The 14,104-nt window shown below is 39.4% G+C and overlaps 1 protein-coding gene across 3 annotated transcripts in view; it reads left to right on the top strand.

Annotated features, from left to right (window-relative positions):
* The window catches only part of CDK8 (cyclin dependent kinase 8), a 69,684-nt gene that overhangs the window by 17,286 nt on the left and 38,294 nt on the right, over positions 1-14,104 (top strand). For all 3 annotated transcript variants that reach the window (XM_054654950.2, XM_054654949.2, XM_054654948.2), the window contains exon 2: positions 2,997-3,072. In XM_054654950.2, the coding sequence (XP_054510925.1) occupies positions 2,997-3,072 (76 nt within the window). The remainder of the gene's footprint in view (positions 1-2,996; positions 3,073-14,104) is intronic.

The raw sequence follows: 14,104 nt of genomic DNA, 5'->3' as shown, positions 1-14,104 counted from the left end.
TCTGGGTTCCCACATGCAGCAGCTGGGCAGAGCAAAGCAAGGGAACAACAGTTCATTCCCCACAGCCCTGGGTCACTGTAAGGGCAGAGCAAGATTGGGTGGGCTTTGAAGCTCTTGATTTCAGCTCTTAAAATGGCCTTTAATGTGAGAAGATTAATTTTTTCAAGGACTTCATTGATTGCTTTGAGGAGACCAAATGGTGTGTTCTTTGAGCCACCCTGTTGAATTTCAGCATTAAAGCCCTGATTGTAAAAGAGTTAACATACACAGCTGAAAGAGTGTTCTTCCAGTTTTGTTCTAGGAAACAGCTGAGGGTTTTTCCCCCTAAAAATTCCCAGAGAAGGTCTGCCATCTGGTATGGAGAATTTTAGTTCAGATTTAATTTGGCAGAAATTTGACCAATTAAAAGTAGTTGTACCATCTTAAGTGTATGGCAGGCTTCATTGTTGTAATATGGCTAGATTTATGGTAGTACCTCATGTTAACACTGACTTGTCCTTCAAAGACCTTGAAATCTAAGCAGATGAGCAACAGGGCAATGAGAAGAACCTTTAGTCTGTCCCACTTTGCTCCTTGTCCTGACAGTGGTGGTAATGCATGTAACAGCAACTGTGTGGAAGTGCTTCTCTTGAAATAGAGATCTCTCCAAACACCTCAAAATGAAGTAGATAAACATGTAGGGTGTGACCATGGTCACAAGGGTTTTCAGGATGAAGAAGAGACGAGAATGTTGACTCTGTGATCAGAAGGCTTGATTTATTATTTTGTGATATATGTTTCATTAAGACTATACTAAAAAGAAATAGAAAGGAAAAGGTTTCTTCAGAAGCTATCTAAGCTAAGAATAGACAAGAATGAATAACAAAGATCTGTGTCTCAGACAGAGCAAGAGCCAGCTCTGCCATGAGTGGTCAGGAAATCCCAACATCCACAGGAGACCAATCACAGGTCTACCTGTTGCATTCCACAACAGCAGATAACCATTGTTTACTTTTGGTTGCTGAAACTGCAGCTTCTCACAAGGAAAAATCCTAAGAAAAGATTTTTCATTAAAGATGTCTGCGACAGTAGGGCAGTGAGAATAACCTATAGTCCAATTCGTTCTGCTTCATATTTCTGTTGAGTGACAGCTGGATAGCCATTGCTTGCTAAGGCGGGTAGAGGATAAAACAATTTTTAGCTGTGAAAATTTCCCCCTCTTTCTATCAGCAGCATTCAAAGTCTCTGTGCTGTAAAGCAGCTTGGGGTTATATTCAGAAGCTGCTCGTGGAGTGGTCCATAACTTCCTTATCCACCATGAGTTTGTGTTAATTTAATCTTAAAATCAAATTACCAAAGATCATCAAAAGATCAAATTGTGTAATTTGATCTTAAATCTGTTTATGCTTTTGATCCCTGTAATAATCTTACATTATGAGTTGCACAGTTCAGTTTTGTGCTTAGTATCATAATGGCTTCATGCAACTTGTTTTCGTCTAAGTTGTATACAGGTATGTACTCTGGGGCATTGTGTAACACCTTGTTTTGGCCACAAGACTTTGTGCTCAGCATTGTCTCTTTCTTTTCCAGGCAGAAAATTTTAGGGGTTTATTACATGGAAGCTTCTTAATGCTTTCTATCGTTGCCTTCCCTATTCTTTTTTTCTTTTTTTTGGTGTCAAATGCTGTGTATTTTCTTGTCTTTTATCTCACTGCATCTATGTAATTGGCCCCTTATTGAAGTCTTCTCTTGTCTGCTTGCTGTTAGTTCATTCTCCTCATTATCTGTGTTCAGATATTGCCCATTAATTTCACACTTTTTTCTCCATTCCCTAGGTGGTGATTAATAGGGAAAAGTGTGTGCTTTAGGTAGGAATAAAGCAATTCAAAGTTTTACAAATGGTGAGAACTGGAAGAAACAAGTAGATTGGTTCCCAGTCCTTATCTACAGCTTAGTTTTATGTGCCTTAAGGATAGTTGAATTTCATTTTTTTAGGATGGCTCTTCATGGCTGTGAAAGCTGGAGTCATTAAAAATGAATAAGGCTTCTTATGTAAGTTAGAGGTTTGAGGCTATAAAAGTGCTCCAAATATTGAAGCAATGCTGTTAAGTGTCATGCCCCCCAGGAGCACTGTGGATGCCTGCCCAGAAGTGGGAATGACAAGCACTCCATCTCTTAAAAGTTTTGAGTCTTTGAGGCTGAGAATGAGAAAGAATTTAGTATCTTCTTTTGCTGCAGTTTATCTCTTCCTGATTTTGCTTTTGGTAGTTGGAGTTACTAACAGGCTTGCATTTTCAGTAAGTGACTCTAAGGTATATACTGGTTGAAGTACAGAAATGTCACAGTATTGCTTTTAGGAGTGTTACATACATTTGAACCTAAGCAAACTTTGTCACAGACTCATAAAATGGTTTGGATTGGTAGGGGCCTTCAGGATCATCCAGTTCTAGCTCCCCTGTCAGGGACAGGGACACCTTCCACTGGAATCCACTTCTGGATTCTTCACATTGCTATAACATCTGGTGGAGATTTTAATTAATCTTGGCAGTTTCAATTGCAGTTTGGTACCTAGGAGAAAGAAAAGGTGTTTTAATGTGACATTAGTTCTGGGCTGGTCAAGAATTCATTAAAATATGGGCGAGACTTACTGTGTCCTAGAGTAATACATTTATGTGAGATAAAGCCCCAGCTAGGCTTATTTCTAGTGCTAATTGTTTGCTGTGTTTTCTTTTTGATAAGAGAATGAAGAAATGGAAGTGTTAATCATTGCATTTAGAAAAACAAGTTTTTAAGTGATGTCAATCTAATGAGAGCAAACTTATTATTTAACTTTATCAGAGTGTTGTGGTTTGCTTACAGTTTAGCTGGATATCCAGGCATTTAACTAATAAAGAATGAAAAGAAAATAAGATGCATAATTTGCATTAATTAGAAACTGATGTCTGAATGGTACTGAACAGCTCACTTTGAATTTATGGTGCAATTAAAAAAAAACAAATTTCTTTTTCTCTTCACAGAAAAGATGATAAAGATTACGCTTTAAAACAGATAGAAGGTACTGGAATTTCCATGTCTGCATGCAGAGAAATAGCAGTAAGTAACAGTTGTTTTTACTTGCAAACTTACTAAAATTATTAATTTGCATGCATACTGGATTTTTTCTGCTCAGTCATGTTATTTTACTGTGGATGCTGTATTTTTATCATAGGGGTATAAAGTAAGTACAAATGTCATGGGAGATTTTATGTACATATGTTATGTATGCTGTCTGAAACTGATTGTTTTTAAGTTGCAACTGCCTGCCTCGGGGCAGATTATATTTAAATGCAGCAGTTTAAAAACACGATTGGCATTAGTGATTTAAAAGTCACATTTGGTCTGACTTTTAGTATTCAGTTCTCTTTCTAAGAAAATTAGTTCTTACTGGTTTACAATGATAAAAACATTTTAACTTCTATTTAGGTGAATAAACTGAAGCTGTTGTTGCCTTGGAGGCTGTAATACAGCTGTGAATGCTGTTCAAACATTTTCTTTAGTTTTTCAGGTTTACATTTGTATATTTCATGCCTTTAGAAACTGGTGAATAATGTCTGGTTATAGTTTGTGAGAAGCTTGGGAAGAAGTAGTGGAAAACCCGATGTTGTGAAGCTTACCTGTTGTATGTTCTTATGTTTTACTGCTGCTTGGGTTTGTTGTTCTTTAAATGCTTCAAATGAAGTTGCTTACTAAAAGGAAATGTGGCTAACTTATTTAGGGTGTGTGTGGGAAGGGAATAATTTCTTTTCCGCCCATATTCCTCAAGAGTGTAAAACTTCACCCTAAATTTAATTTTCTATGACTGAAGTGAGTACTAGGCTTTCCCACTTAGTCAAATTCCAGTTGGCTTAGTGATGTCAAAAACATTAGTTCTTGCACAGAGATGAACAAGAAGCACAAAGAGTAATCTTTACGAGATGCTCTTTTTGTCCAATGGTGAAAGCTGAGCCCTCTGCTATTGTAGACATCCACTCTGAATTAAAGGAGCAGGAAACAGGGTCTTAAATTTTGTTACTTTCAGCCACTTAGGCACAAGTTTTCCAAATACTGTGACTCAGGCTGAATGCTTTTAGGAAATGTCAGCTACCATTTCAGCGGGATTTGGGATAAGTTGTTGTCTTTCTGCAGTGATTTACCTAAAAAGATTTGAAGAGTTTGTGCTGCTTGAACTTGGCAGGAGAAGCCTGGCTGGTGTTGGGGAGGTGTCTCTGCTCTGTCTATGACTGTAATTTAGTTTCTGTGCATTATGAGAATCATTAACTTGGCTGACAGGCAGCAAGGATTTGGCCTCATTCCTCTTGGGCAGCAAGGTCCCCCAGTATTGATGGAAAAGGTGCAAGCAGCAGGATTGCTTTCTCCATGCTCTGAGCTGCTGCAGCATGTGCCTTTGGAAGAGAACAGCAGTACAACTCGGGCCATGTGTGACAGGATTGGTGAAGGAAGGAGGGAACACAGTACAAATACCAAAGATGCCAAGAAAGCAGGTATTGAGAGCAAGAGAGGCATGGAGCCAAAAGCAGGTGTAGGGATAGAAGGAGAAACTTGAAGCAATATTTCTTGAGCTATAGTTGACTTTGCTTCTGGTTATGCTTCCAGGCTTCTGACTTGTAATAATGTGGTTAAATTTTCCTGGAGTTGAATTAATAATTCACTATGCACTTTGAATTGGTTTCTTGCTATTCTTTTGATGTTGCTGTTTGAAGCGAACAGGAGAATTTTTTTCCCTCTGGAATGGTGTTATTTTAATTCTGTTAAATAGATTTTTTCCACCCTTCTATCAATTAATGTTATAAAAGGAGCAAAATGAACTTCCTATGGAAATGAATCAAATTGATGATGATAATAATCATACTGTTTATATTGATTATGTGAATATGCTACTATATGAGTTAACCAGCAGTATTATACCCTGTCGTCTGTACAAATAGCTAATAAAATTATTTGTTGTTGTACTTAAAAAGTCAAGGCTGCATGCCAAACTTTGTTACAGTGTGTTCTGGACTATCCAAATTAACGTCAATGCGTTAAGAGTGTGGTGATGTTAGGAGGAACTAGGATGATTTGGTTTGCATATGAGCCATATCCATTTCAGTTTCTCTGGAGAGCTGAGGCTTGTGTCTTCTACTCTGTGACAGTCTAGGAAGAATGTAGTTTGATATAAATTGCAGAGAAGCTCTTCTTTTTACAGCTCTGCCATGGCTTTTGTCTTATGATGACTAACTTCAGGTTTGGAGTATTGAGTAACTTTTATATTTAAAAATGCCCATAACTTACTCTTTTAAGACATCTGTTTGATGCAGACATGTGAGTCAGAGAACGGTGTAAGAAAAATAAAGTAACTATTGAAATTCATCAGTTACAGGGAAAGGTTTCAACTGGGTTAGAGACCTGATTTCAGATGTCTGAATCAGTTATGGGCTGAGCTAAATCTATAACTCAGTTTAAATAAGTGATTTGTTTGGGGTTTTTTTCTTCAATCATTTGAACTTTGATTTTCTTCAACCATCTGTTTACTTGGTAGAGTTAACAGTTACTGTGCTAATTGAATCAATATGTTTCATATCAAGCTAGTTGAAGAGTTGTATTTTTCCTTATCTTTGCCCCATTCATCCGCCATGGTAAACATTTGTGAATCCTGCCTCTTTTAGAACCTTAACTGAATGTTTGGCTGCTCATATCTTGTTGTCTGCAGATCTGTGCACTGCCTGCTATACTGGGTATCTGTTTTGTGATCTGCAATTTCACTTCTGAGGATTTAAGCAGGCACTAAAAACTGCATGTTCAGCATGCCACGAGTGTAATTTGTGGTAGATGGGAGAGCAGAGAGACCGAATGGTGAGAAGAGTTGTACAAAAATATGCAGAATGTACAAGCCCAAATGATTGATTCCTCGTCTTCTGATTTAATCACGTGGAAGAAAGTCATTAAAGTCTATCCACCTGGAATAGTGCAGCAAATGCTATTTCACAGTTCGCAAAGCAGGAGAATTCTTCAAGGCTGTAGAAAGCTGAAGTAGTTAACCAGGCTTTAAATAGAGCTTCAGGATTTTGGCTTGGACAGTTTCCTATGTAGAAGTCCTAGCTTTTGAAGCAACCAAGTTGCTTGCTGAAATGTGTTATGTTGATTAGCTTTTTTCATTCAGTTTTAGCAGGTTTGCAAGTACTTTGCTTGCATATGCTTCCTTTGGCTAGCGAGGACTTGGCTTAGGCTGAGGTTTTGTTTGGGATTTTTGTTTTGTTTAGTTGAGGGAGCTATGAGGGTTTTGGTTTTTTTTTTTTGTTTTTTCTTTCTACCAGTTTTCCATGTAATTTGTTTATTGGTGCCTGGTTAGATCAACAGAAATACCTGATAGCATTAATTTTTGTCTTGGCTCTGAAGAGGAAGTTGCTGGGTGTCATAGGAGATGCTTTCAGTGATGGAAATGGTGAAAGTGACAGTGCAGATCTGAGGTGGACAGTGCTGTGCTCTGGCTGTCTCCTGCCTGAGTTGTGTCCTTTAAACACCATATCCAGTTTGTGTGAGTTAAAACAGCCTTGAGGCTGCCAGGGATGGAACAGAAAACTACAGAACAATAAGCAGCTGGCTTCTCTGGTTGTTTTTGCTCTTTAGGTCTGCCTTGGAGGCATTCCTAGGATTTTATGTTTCCTGTTGTAACAAGTGCAGGCTGTTATCACAAAAGATGATGTCCTCTGTGTTGGATCTAGTGATAGTGTGACTGTAGGGCGTTCATCTTTACCAAAGGGCAAAAGAGCAGTTTTGTGGAGTGAGAAAGTAGAGTTGAACCATCCTTTGGATGTGCTGTTACTTAACAGAACTCCTTTGAAAGGGAGAGCCTCTGCAGCAGGCCTGCTCACCTCTGCATCTGCACTGTCCCCATGGCTTTCACCTGGGCTGGAGGGTGGCAGAGGCAGACACAGAGGCACAGCAGCAGGCTCAGCCCCCATGGCAGGGGAAGAGGGAGCTGCTCTTGGTGAGTGGTCTTTACCTGAGTTGACCTTGGTGGAGGAGGCTCCTCTAGAGAGTATCTGGTCCTTCTGACACACTGGGCCTTCCGTGCCCTGGGTGATGACAGTGTCTCACCATTGATTATCAGGTCTCTCTTCCCTCTGCCAGTGGAAGGGATGGAAGAAGGCTGTAAAGGCTCTTTCACAGCCAGTCTGAGGATGACTGTGATCTCTGCAGCCTGCAGCAGCCAGAGAGACTCAATGAGGCAGAAGCCAAAACTGGGTGACACCAGGATTTACCCTCTTCAACACCTTCCCCTGTTAAGGAACAAATAATGAGCTTGCCTGAAGAGATCCTGAACCAGCTGTGTGGCAATGAACAATAGTTGGGTGTAGGTTCCTCAGGTTATGGGTGTTGTCATGTCCCTTCCACACTAACAGTGAAAGCAGTTTCCCATGAGAAAGACCAAACCCTCCTCATGTCTGGGGCATGTTATGGTTTCCTGGCAATCTTTCCATGTAGTGAAAGGTGACAAAGTACTGAGGAAGACGGATGTTTAATTTGACTGGTTTTGGCATGTTTAATGATTCTCAAATGCTTTAGTTTAATACTAACATGGTATGTAAAATACCAGTTTTGACTGAGTTCTTACCCAGCTACATTACTGATCTGAGGACAGTATTCTTGAGAGATTTTGTGTGAAGGGAGTGTAGCACTGTTTTTAGTTCTGTGACAGTGGAACAAAGATGATGACTAAATGTTGTAATTAGAATCCTTAGGAATCATGTTTTCTGTGAACAGCAGAATTTGTTGAAGCTTGACATCCAGTGTCTGTCTCATCTGGTTTCTTCACCCACCTCCTTACTTGGAGAGAACATTTAGTAACACTTCTTTTAATACTTCAGATGTGTTTGGAATTAGAAGGTGCTAATAAATATTGACTTGCATGTGACATCACATAAGACTCACTTATTTTAGAAACTGTGAAAGATAAAAAGAAATATGGGGTTTTTTTTCACTGGACATTTTGTGTTGTCAGGCTTCTTTTTTGCACATTTAGGAGTTTAAAAAAATCAAAAGAAGAAAATATACATCTTTTTTTGAAATTGTTGCTTTGTCTGAAGAACTGGAGCTTCAAAAATGTGTTGTCAGCTTCATAATAAATTCTTAGGGTGAGCAGTATTATAACTTTGTTACAATGCCTTTGTAAGCTTTTATTTGAACACTTCTGGAAGGAAAACAGCATGTACTTTCAGCAGGTATTCTGTTCTTTTTTAGTACTGTGGAATGTCTGACTTGTGAGAATATAAAACTAAAATTGTATTTACAGTGAAGCAAACAGATCTTGAGTCTGATGCATAGCAGCTAAGCCAGCCTGGGATTTGAGCAGTTGTATAATAAAATTTGGGGGTTGGTTTATATAACAAGTTTAAAGCACTTGAGTCGAGCTCCACTGTTTCATAGGAAACTAAGAATAGTGATTTGAAACTTTTTACAAGTGTTTGTGGCTTAGAATTGGGTGACATCTCTCAAGTCATATTCTACTCCTGCTCTTGCAGAAAAGCAGAGGGTACTTAAAAAATTTAGCAAGCTACAAGTTAAACTTGTAAGGAAAAGAGATCTCTGAAGGCAGTTTCTGAGTCTCATTCTAGTAATGAGTCTGTGAACATTATTCAGCCTTTAAGCCAAAATTAATCATGACTAATTTGTACCCATTTGTACTTATCATAATATTGTTAGTTAAAATAGCTCTTCTCTTCTGCTCTCATTTTAAAGAGAGAGATAGAGACTGTTTCTTCTCTGCTTTGTTTCGGCAGGCTATTAGCATTTTGTCTTGGCTTGCTGCTTTTCTTTGAGCAGTAGGCTCTCCCTTCCTCTGGGTGTAGGCTTAGGCTTTCTCTGTCCTATTGCAGTTGGATTTAATCTTCCCTGAATGGGTCAGAATTACACATAATGTTTCAGGTAATGGCTTATTGCTGTCTATACTCATCTGTTGTAGCAGTAATTCCACTGGCACCTTACTTCTTACAGGATGAGTAAAATTTGTCATTTCTCTTTCCAGTCTTAAAGTTGCCTTTCTGCATCAACTGCAGTCTGCTTTGTGTTCCAAGGCCCTGCTTGCCCATTTTTGCATTTCAAGGCCATGGCGTGACTTAATGTATGTCGTGAACGGCGGGAGACATGTGACACACTATATGCGTGAATAGCAAATCTCGAAGTTTATTGAAAACTTACACATATTTATATTGGTGTTAATGAAGCTTATACATATTGCAAAAGCTGAGCTCATTATTGGTTAAAGCACACTTAGATCAACTACACTTACTTCTATTTTCTAACAATTATTTTGCTTCTATGTTTGTATTCTTTTAACTTCTCTACTTAAGATAACTACATTTTCTGGCAAGCGATTTTCTCTCCCGTCTTCTCGTTTCAGGGAAGGTCACTGTGACTTTTGTCAGTGATTAGACACTGGTTGTTCAGTTCTCAGCTTGTTTCCTTTATTTTTATCTATCGGTATCACATCGAAATGTCTTTTCTCAGCTAACCAATTATTTAAAAAGCTCTCTACAAATGTATGATGTTTGTTTTTGGATCCCTTGGTGAAACTGATGAGAACCTTTTTGAAGCATGAGATGACAATTAGAGTTGGAATTTATGCTATCAAACTAGCCATGTAATGCAACAGTGACTTTTGTTTAAATGAGTGTTTGGTTGATACTGCCAATGGTTTTGTGTGTAGCCAGTTTTCTGACTGTCCTAGGGCTTGGAAGAGGTGCTGCATGGCACTCAAAGGAAGGCAGTCAGAGCAAGAAGCTGCTTTTTCTAAGATAGCTGATGTCCTGACATAGGGGAGACTCCTGGGCTGGGTTACCTGGCAAACTGCTCTAGCAACTGTGCTCTGTTAATGGATTTTGGAATCATTTAGGTTTGGAAAGACCTGTATCGAGTCCAGCCATTAAGCCAGCGCTGCCAAGTCCAGCACTAAACCATGTCCCTCAGCACAACACATCTGCATGTCTTTCAAATACCTCCAGGGATGGTAGTGCAGCCACTTTCCTAGGCATCCTGTTCCAGTCCTTGACAAGCATTTTGGTGAAGTAATTTTTCCTGATAACTGATCTTAACCTCCCCAATGTGACTTGAATTATAGAAGTAAGCATGGTAGTATTGCAAGGCTGCATTTGCAGGTTAACATTCCCTGTGGACCACAAAGGTTAGCAAGTGTCAAGAGCAGGGGTGAAATGCCACTTGCAGCAGAGCTAGAAATCCTCACTTACGTGAAGAGCGCTTTGTCTTGGCTTGTGAGAATTGTTGCAGTCGTGGAGAGCTTCACAGGAAATTTAGGAATATCACCAGAGGAAGCAGGTCATGTTCATAAAAATTGTGCTGGCTTCAGCTCATATTTTATGTGAAAGATAATTGTTGTTAGTGCAAGAAAAGATTGGTCTTAGTCATGCTGCAGTTTTCCTGGTTTCCTTACTGCTGCAGTTGATTATTTAATATCCTCCTGTTTTACTTCACTTTCTCCTTGTTCCTAAAGCAATTCAACAATTTTATACATCATTGGGACACTTTAATTTACTGTCTCTCAGCTGACCCGTGGCTATGTGGAATGAGTATTTCTTCATTTCAAGAGGGAGGTGGAGGAACCTTAGTTTGAGCCCAGGACCTGCACAAAGGGATGCTGTTTCCCTTGCTGGATCTTGAACAGTATGAAAACAAGGGTAGGACCAGCCAGGGACAAACATGGGCTTCCAAAACTGATGTTATTGGCATCTTTGTCATTTGCGGATTTCTAGTTCTTTGAAGGTCTGTTGGATGTCCCTTCTTTATAAGGGGGTACCCAGTCTAACTAATACAAGAGAAACCTTTCTGGCTGAGGAAATAGATTTGAATCATCATATGTTATGCAAATAAAAAGGAAGGCAATTTACTGAGAGCCAAACACATAATTTTTGTCTGCTTTCTTTTTGTGTTCTACAGAACTGAGCTAGGATAGACAGAAGTAGTTAGATGACAGTCATTAGGCCAAAAAATACCCTTTATCATTAGGAGGCATCATAGTGATAGTCAAAGCATGTTTCTTGCAGTCTGCTTTGTCTGAACTGTCTTTGTTTGAACTCTGTCAGCTGCTGGACACAAGTCAAGTCATCTGGTAGGAAAGGCATGTGGTTTATGGGCTAGGGAGGCCTGGTTCATGGAGACTGAGGTTGCTGAAAATGCTCTTTGCAGCCCATGTGATATATTATCATCTGCATGAACTGTTTCAGATACTTCAGAGACAGTGTTTGCATTTGTCACTGTGAACATTTCAACCTTTCCAAGACAGTGATTCAGGAATCATCTGTGGCACTGCAGCAATCATTTCCTTATGCTGATGGATTTGCTGATACATGTTAGCCTTTCTGTTTACTGGGTTGTGGCTGTCTGGCTTTGACTGAACCCGTCAGGTTTTTTAAGCAGACTGAAAGAATGTGGATTTAACAGTTATTCAACACAGAAGGCAGAGGCAGAAACCAGCAAGAATGATAAACTGAGTGCACAGATGCACAAACACGAAGAGGTGCTGCCAGTGACAGTAGCAAAGGCCAGAACTCCTAACACAATGGTGATGGGCTGCAGTAGGAACTTCTCAGGAGTGCTCTTGAAGAGTGAGTGTCAGCTGGGACTGATGAGAAGAAAAGCAGGTTGCTGTGGAATTTTTAGGAGGATAGTGGGGGTTTGGGGTATTTGAGAGGATTGCTGGGATGTTTAGAGGAAAAATAAAAGGTAGGAAGGGGAATGATTAAGGTGGAGTGGTGAGGAAAAAAGCAAAGAATGCTGTCAATCTCAAAGTCTGCAAAGACTACCTTAGAACAAACAAGGGAGAATTCTATCTATGTTACTTCACTACACAGGCAGGGAGCTCTTCTGCTGCATTACTTAAAAGTTTCTCATATTTGTGTCCAGCTTTGGTGATAGGTTTTCTGTGTGTTCTCCAAGCTGAATCATATTTCATGTGAAGAGGGTGGATTTTTTTTAGGTAGGTGATAACTGCTACCTCAGAAATAAGGAGTAGGAGAGATTTAAAATGGGATCAGACAAAAGGGAATATTACATTATTTTTAAGAGCTCTGACTAGTATCTGCATCTTTCATCAAGGAATATTTTGTTGTATCTGGTACAGATGTGTCCATTAGGTCACAGGAAATACAATATTTTTGTATGGACACATAGTTACTGAACTGTCATTTAATCTTCTGGTATAGTTAATTAAACTTTTTAGCATAAATTTAATAGGTGAATTTATGCTGATTAAAGAAAAATTACTTTGTTTTAAGGGCTGGCACAGTGTATTCTTAAACCCTGCAACATCATTCACCATTGAGAGGCTGGTCTTTGATGCTGTGCTGTGCCTGTCTTGCATGCAGTTAATCTTCTCCACACCAGCTTGTATGGTGGAGTGTGTTGAATTTGTGACTAAAGCAGTGCTGATAAGCCAGCAGTGCTTTGGCTATTGCTTATAGTGTTCAGGCTTTCTCTGTGTCCTGTTCCTGCCCCCTCCTCCCTTTGCATGGAGACTGGCTGGGCACCAGTTCTCTTGTGGGAATTTGTACATGATTACCTTCACATTGCTTCTGTTGTTTTTTGTTGTGGGTGTGGTGTTTAATTCCTCTTTCTTTCACTTACTAAACTGTCTTACTCACAAATTTTCTTGAATTTTTGTTCTTCCATTCATGTCTGACTGAGAGAGGTGAGCAAGTGGCTCTGTGGGGTTTAGCTTCTGGCTGGGGTTAAATTACTACAGGCGATCCCCACCTGTAATTGATAAAAAAGTGCAAATAAGCATTTCTTGGTTTTTCCCATACTGATCTTACTCTTTCTTGGAATTACAGGCATTTAAAGAATTCCATACTTCTTGTAGATCCTGCCTTAAAGTGCCTCGATGTAGTGCTTTTACAAATCCTAGAGTTTTACCATGCTGAAACTCTACAGCCTTCTACATTGATTTCTATTTCTGCTTTGTCTTCTCTACGCTATCTCCCTGTTTGATCTTGTACTTGAGGTAAAATTTCTGTGGGTTGTAGGTCCTTTTTTTCCAAGAAATGGCACACTGAAGACTGGTCAGTGAGTCATAATGCAAGTCTGTCTCAAATGAAATAGGAAAGAAGGAAACAAGCACACATATATATACTTCCACTTTACTATCTCAGTAGCAGCTAAGATTTTAGCACTTATGACAAAGGTATAAATAGAAAAGAACGAGGTTTTTTTTTTTGTTTCCTCTGTTATGCAGTGGGAAAATTATGTTTTATTGGAAATAGATTGTCTCAGAAGTAAATTCTGTACTCAAAGAGTAGTTTAATTTTCTCTTGGCACTTTTTTAAAAAATTAAAAGCCCTAACCATTCCTTTTAGTGAGAAATGTCATCACTTTTGGCACACTGAACTGGCAGGAATTTGACTAGTCTTGGGTAGTCATACTTAAACACAGTTTGCTTAGATAAAGCTTTTTTTCTTTCTTAGCAATTGGATGAGTACAGTATGATTGTAACATGACCAGTAGACCTCAAATAGACTGATGCTGTCTGCATTCAGTTGTTGTGCTGTATCTCATCTAATTTTCAGACTGTAGTTTCTGAAGCAGCTGAGCTGGTTTAATGGCTCACTGCTGCTGAAAGATCCAGGTGTGTCCCTTTGCTAGGGCTGTCTCTGCTGTTAGTACTCTGGTTTATTTCAGCTCAAGAGCTCTGTACCAGGTTACCTTTCAGCCTTTGTGCATCCAGAGTAGTTTTCTCTTGAACTGGGTGCTGTTTTATGGGTGGCTTCTGTGAATGTACTAACTGGTGTAGTCTTGTGGGTGTACTAACTGGTGTAGTCTGTGTTGTGGTCCAGAAGCTGGACCCTCTTCTGTGGAGAGTGGTGACCTTGTAGATCAGCAGAGTCCACCTTACAAACCACATCTTGGTTTAGCTGACTGCATTAGCAGGCTCTACATCAGCCATCCCATTCAGTCTCAACTGACTGCAATGAAAATGCAACTTTTTCAGATAATTGGAAGTGAGGAGAAAATGGGGTAGCCCAAATAGGACTGTCGAAGATTACAGCCTATGCTAAAGGGCAGATGCCACAGCTGGCTGTTTGCAGAGTCATCTTGGTCC

This window comes from Agelaius phoeniceus, chromosome 2, assembly GCF_051311805.1.
Source record: "Agelaius phoeniceus isolate bAgePho1 chromosome 2, bAgePho1.hap1, whole genome shotgun sequence".
In the NCBI taxonomy this organism is placed as follows: Eukaryota; Metazoa; Chordata; class Aves; order Passeriformes; family Icteridae; genus Agelaius; species Agelaius phoeniceus.
This window is presented reverse-complemented; position numbering and strand designations above follow the sequence as displayed.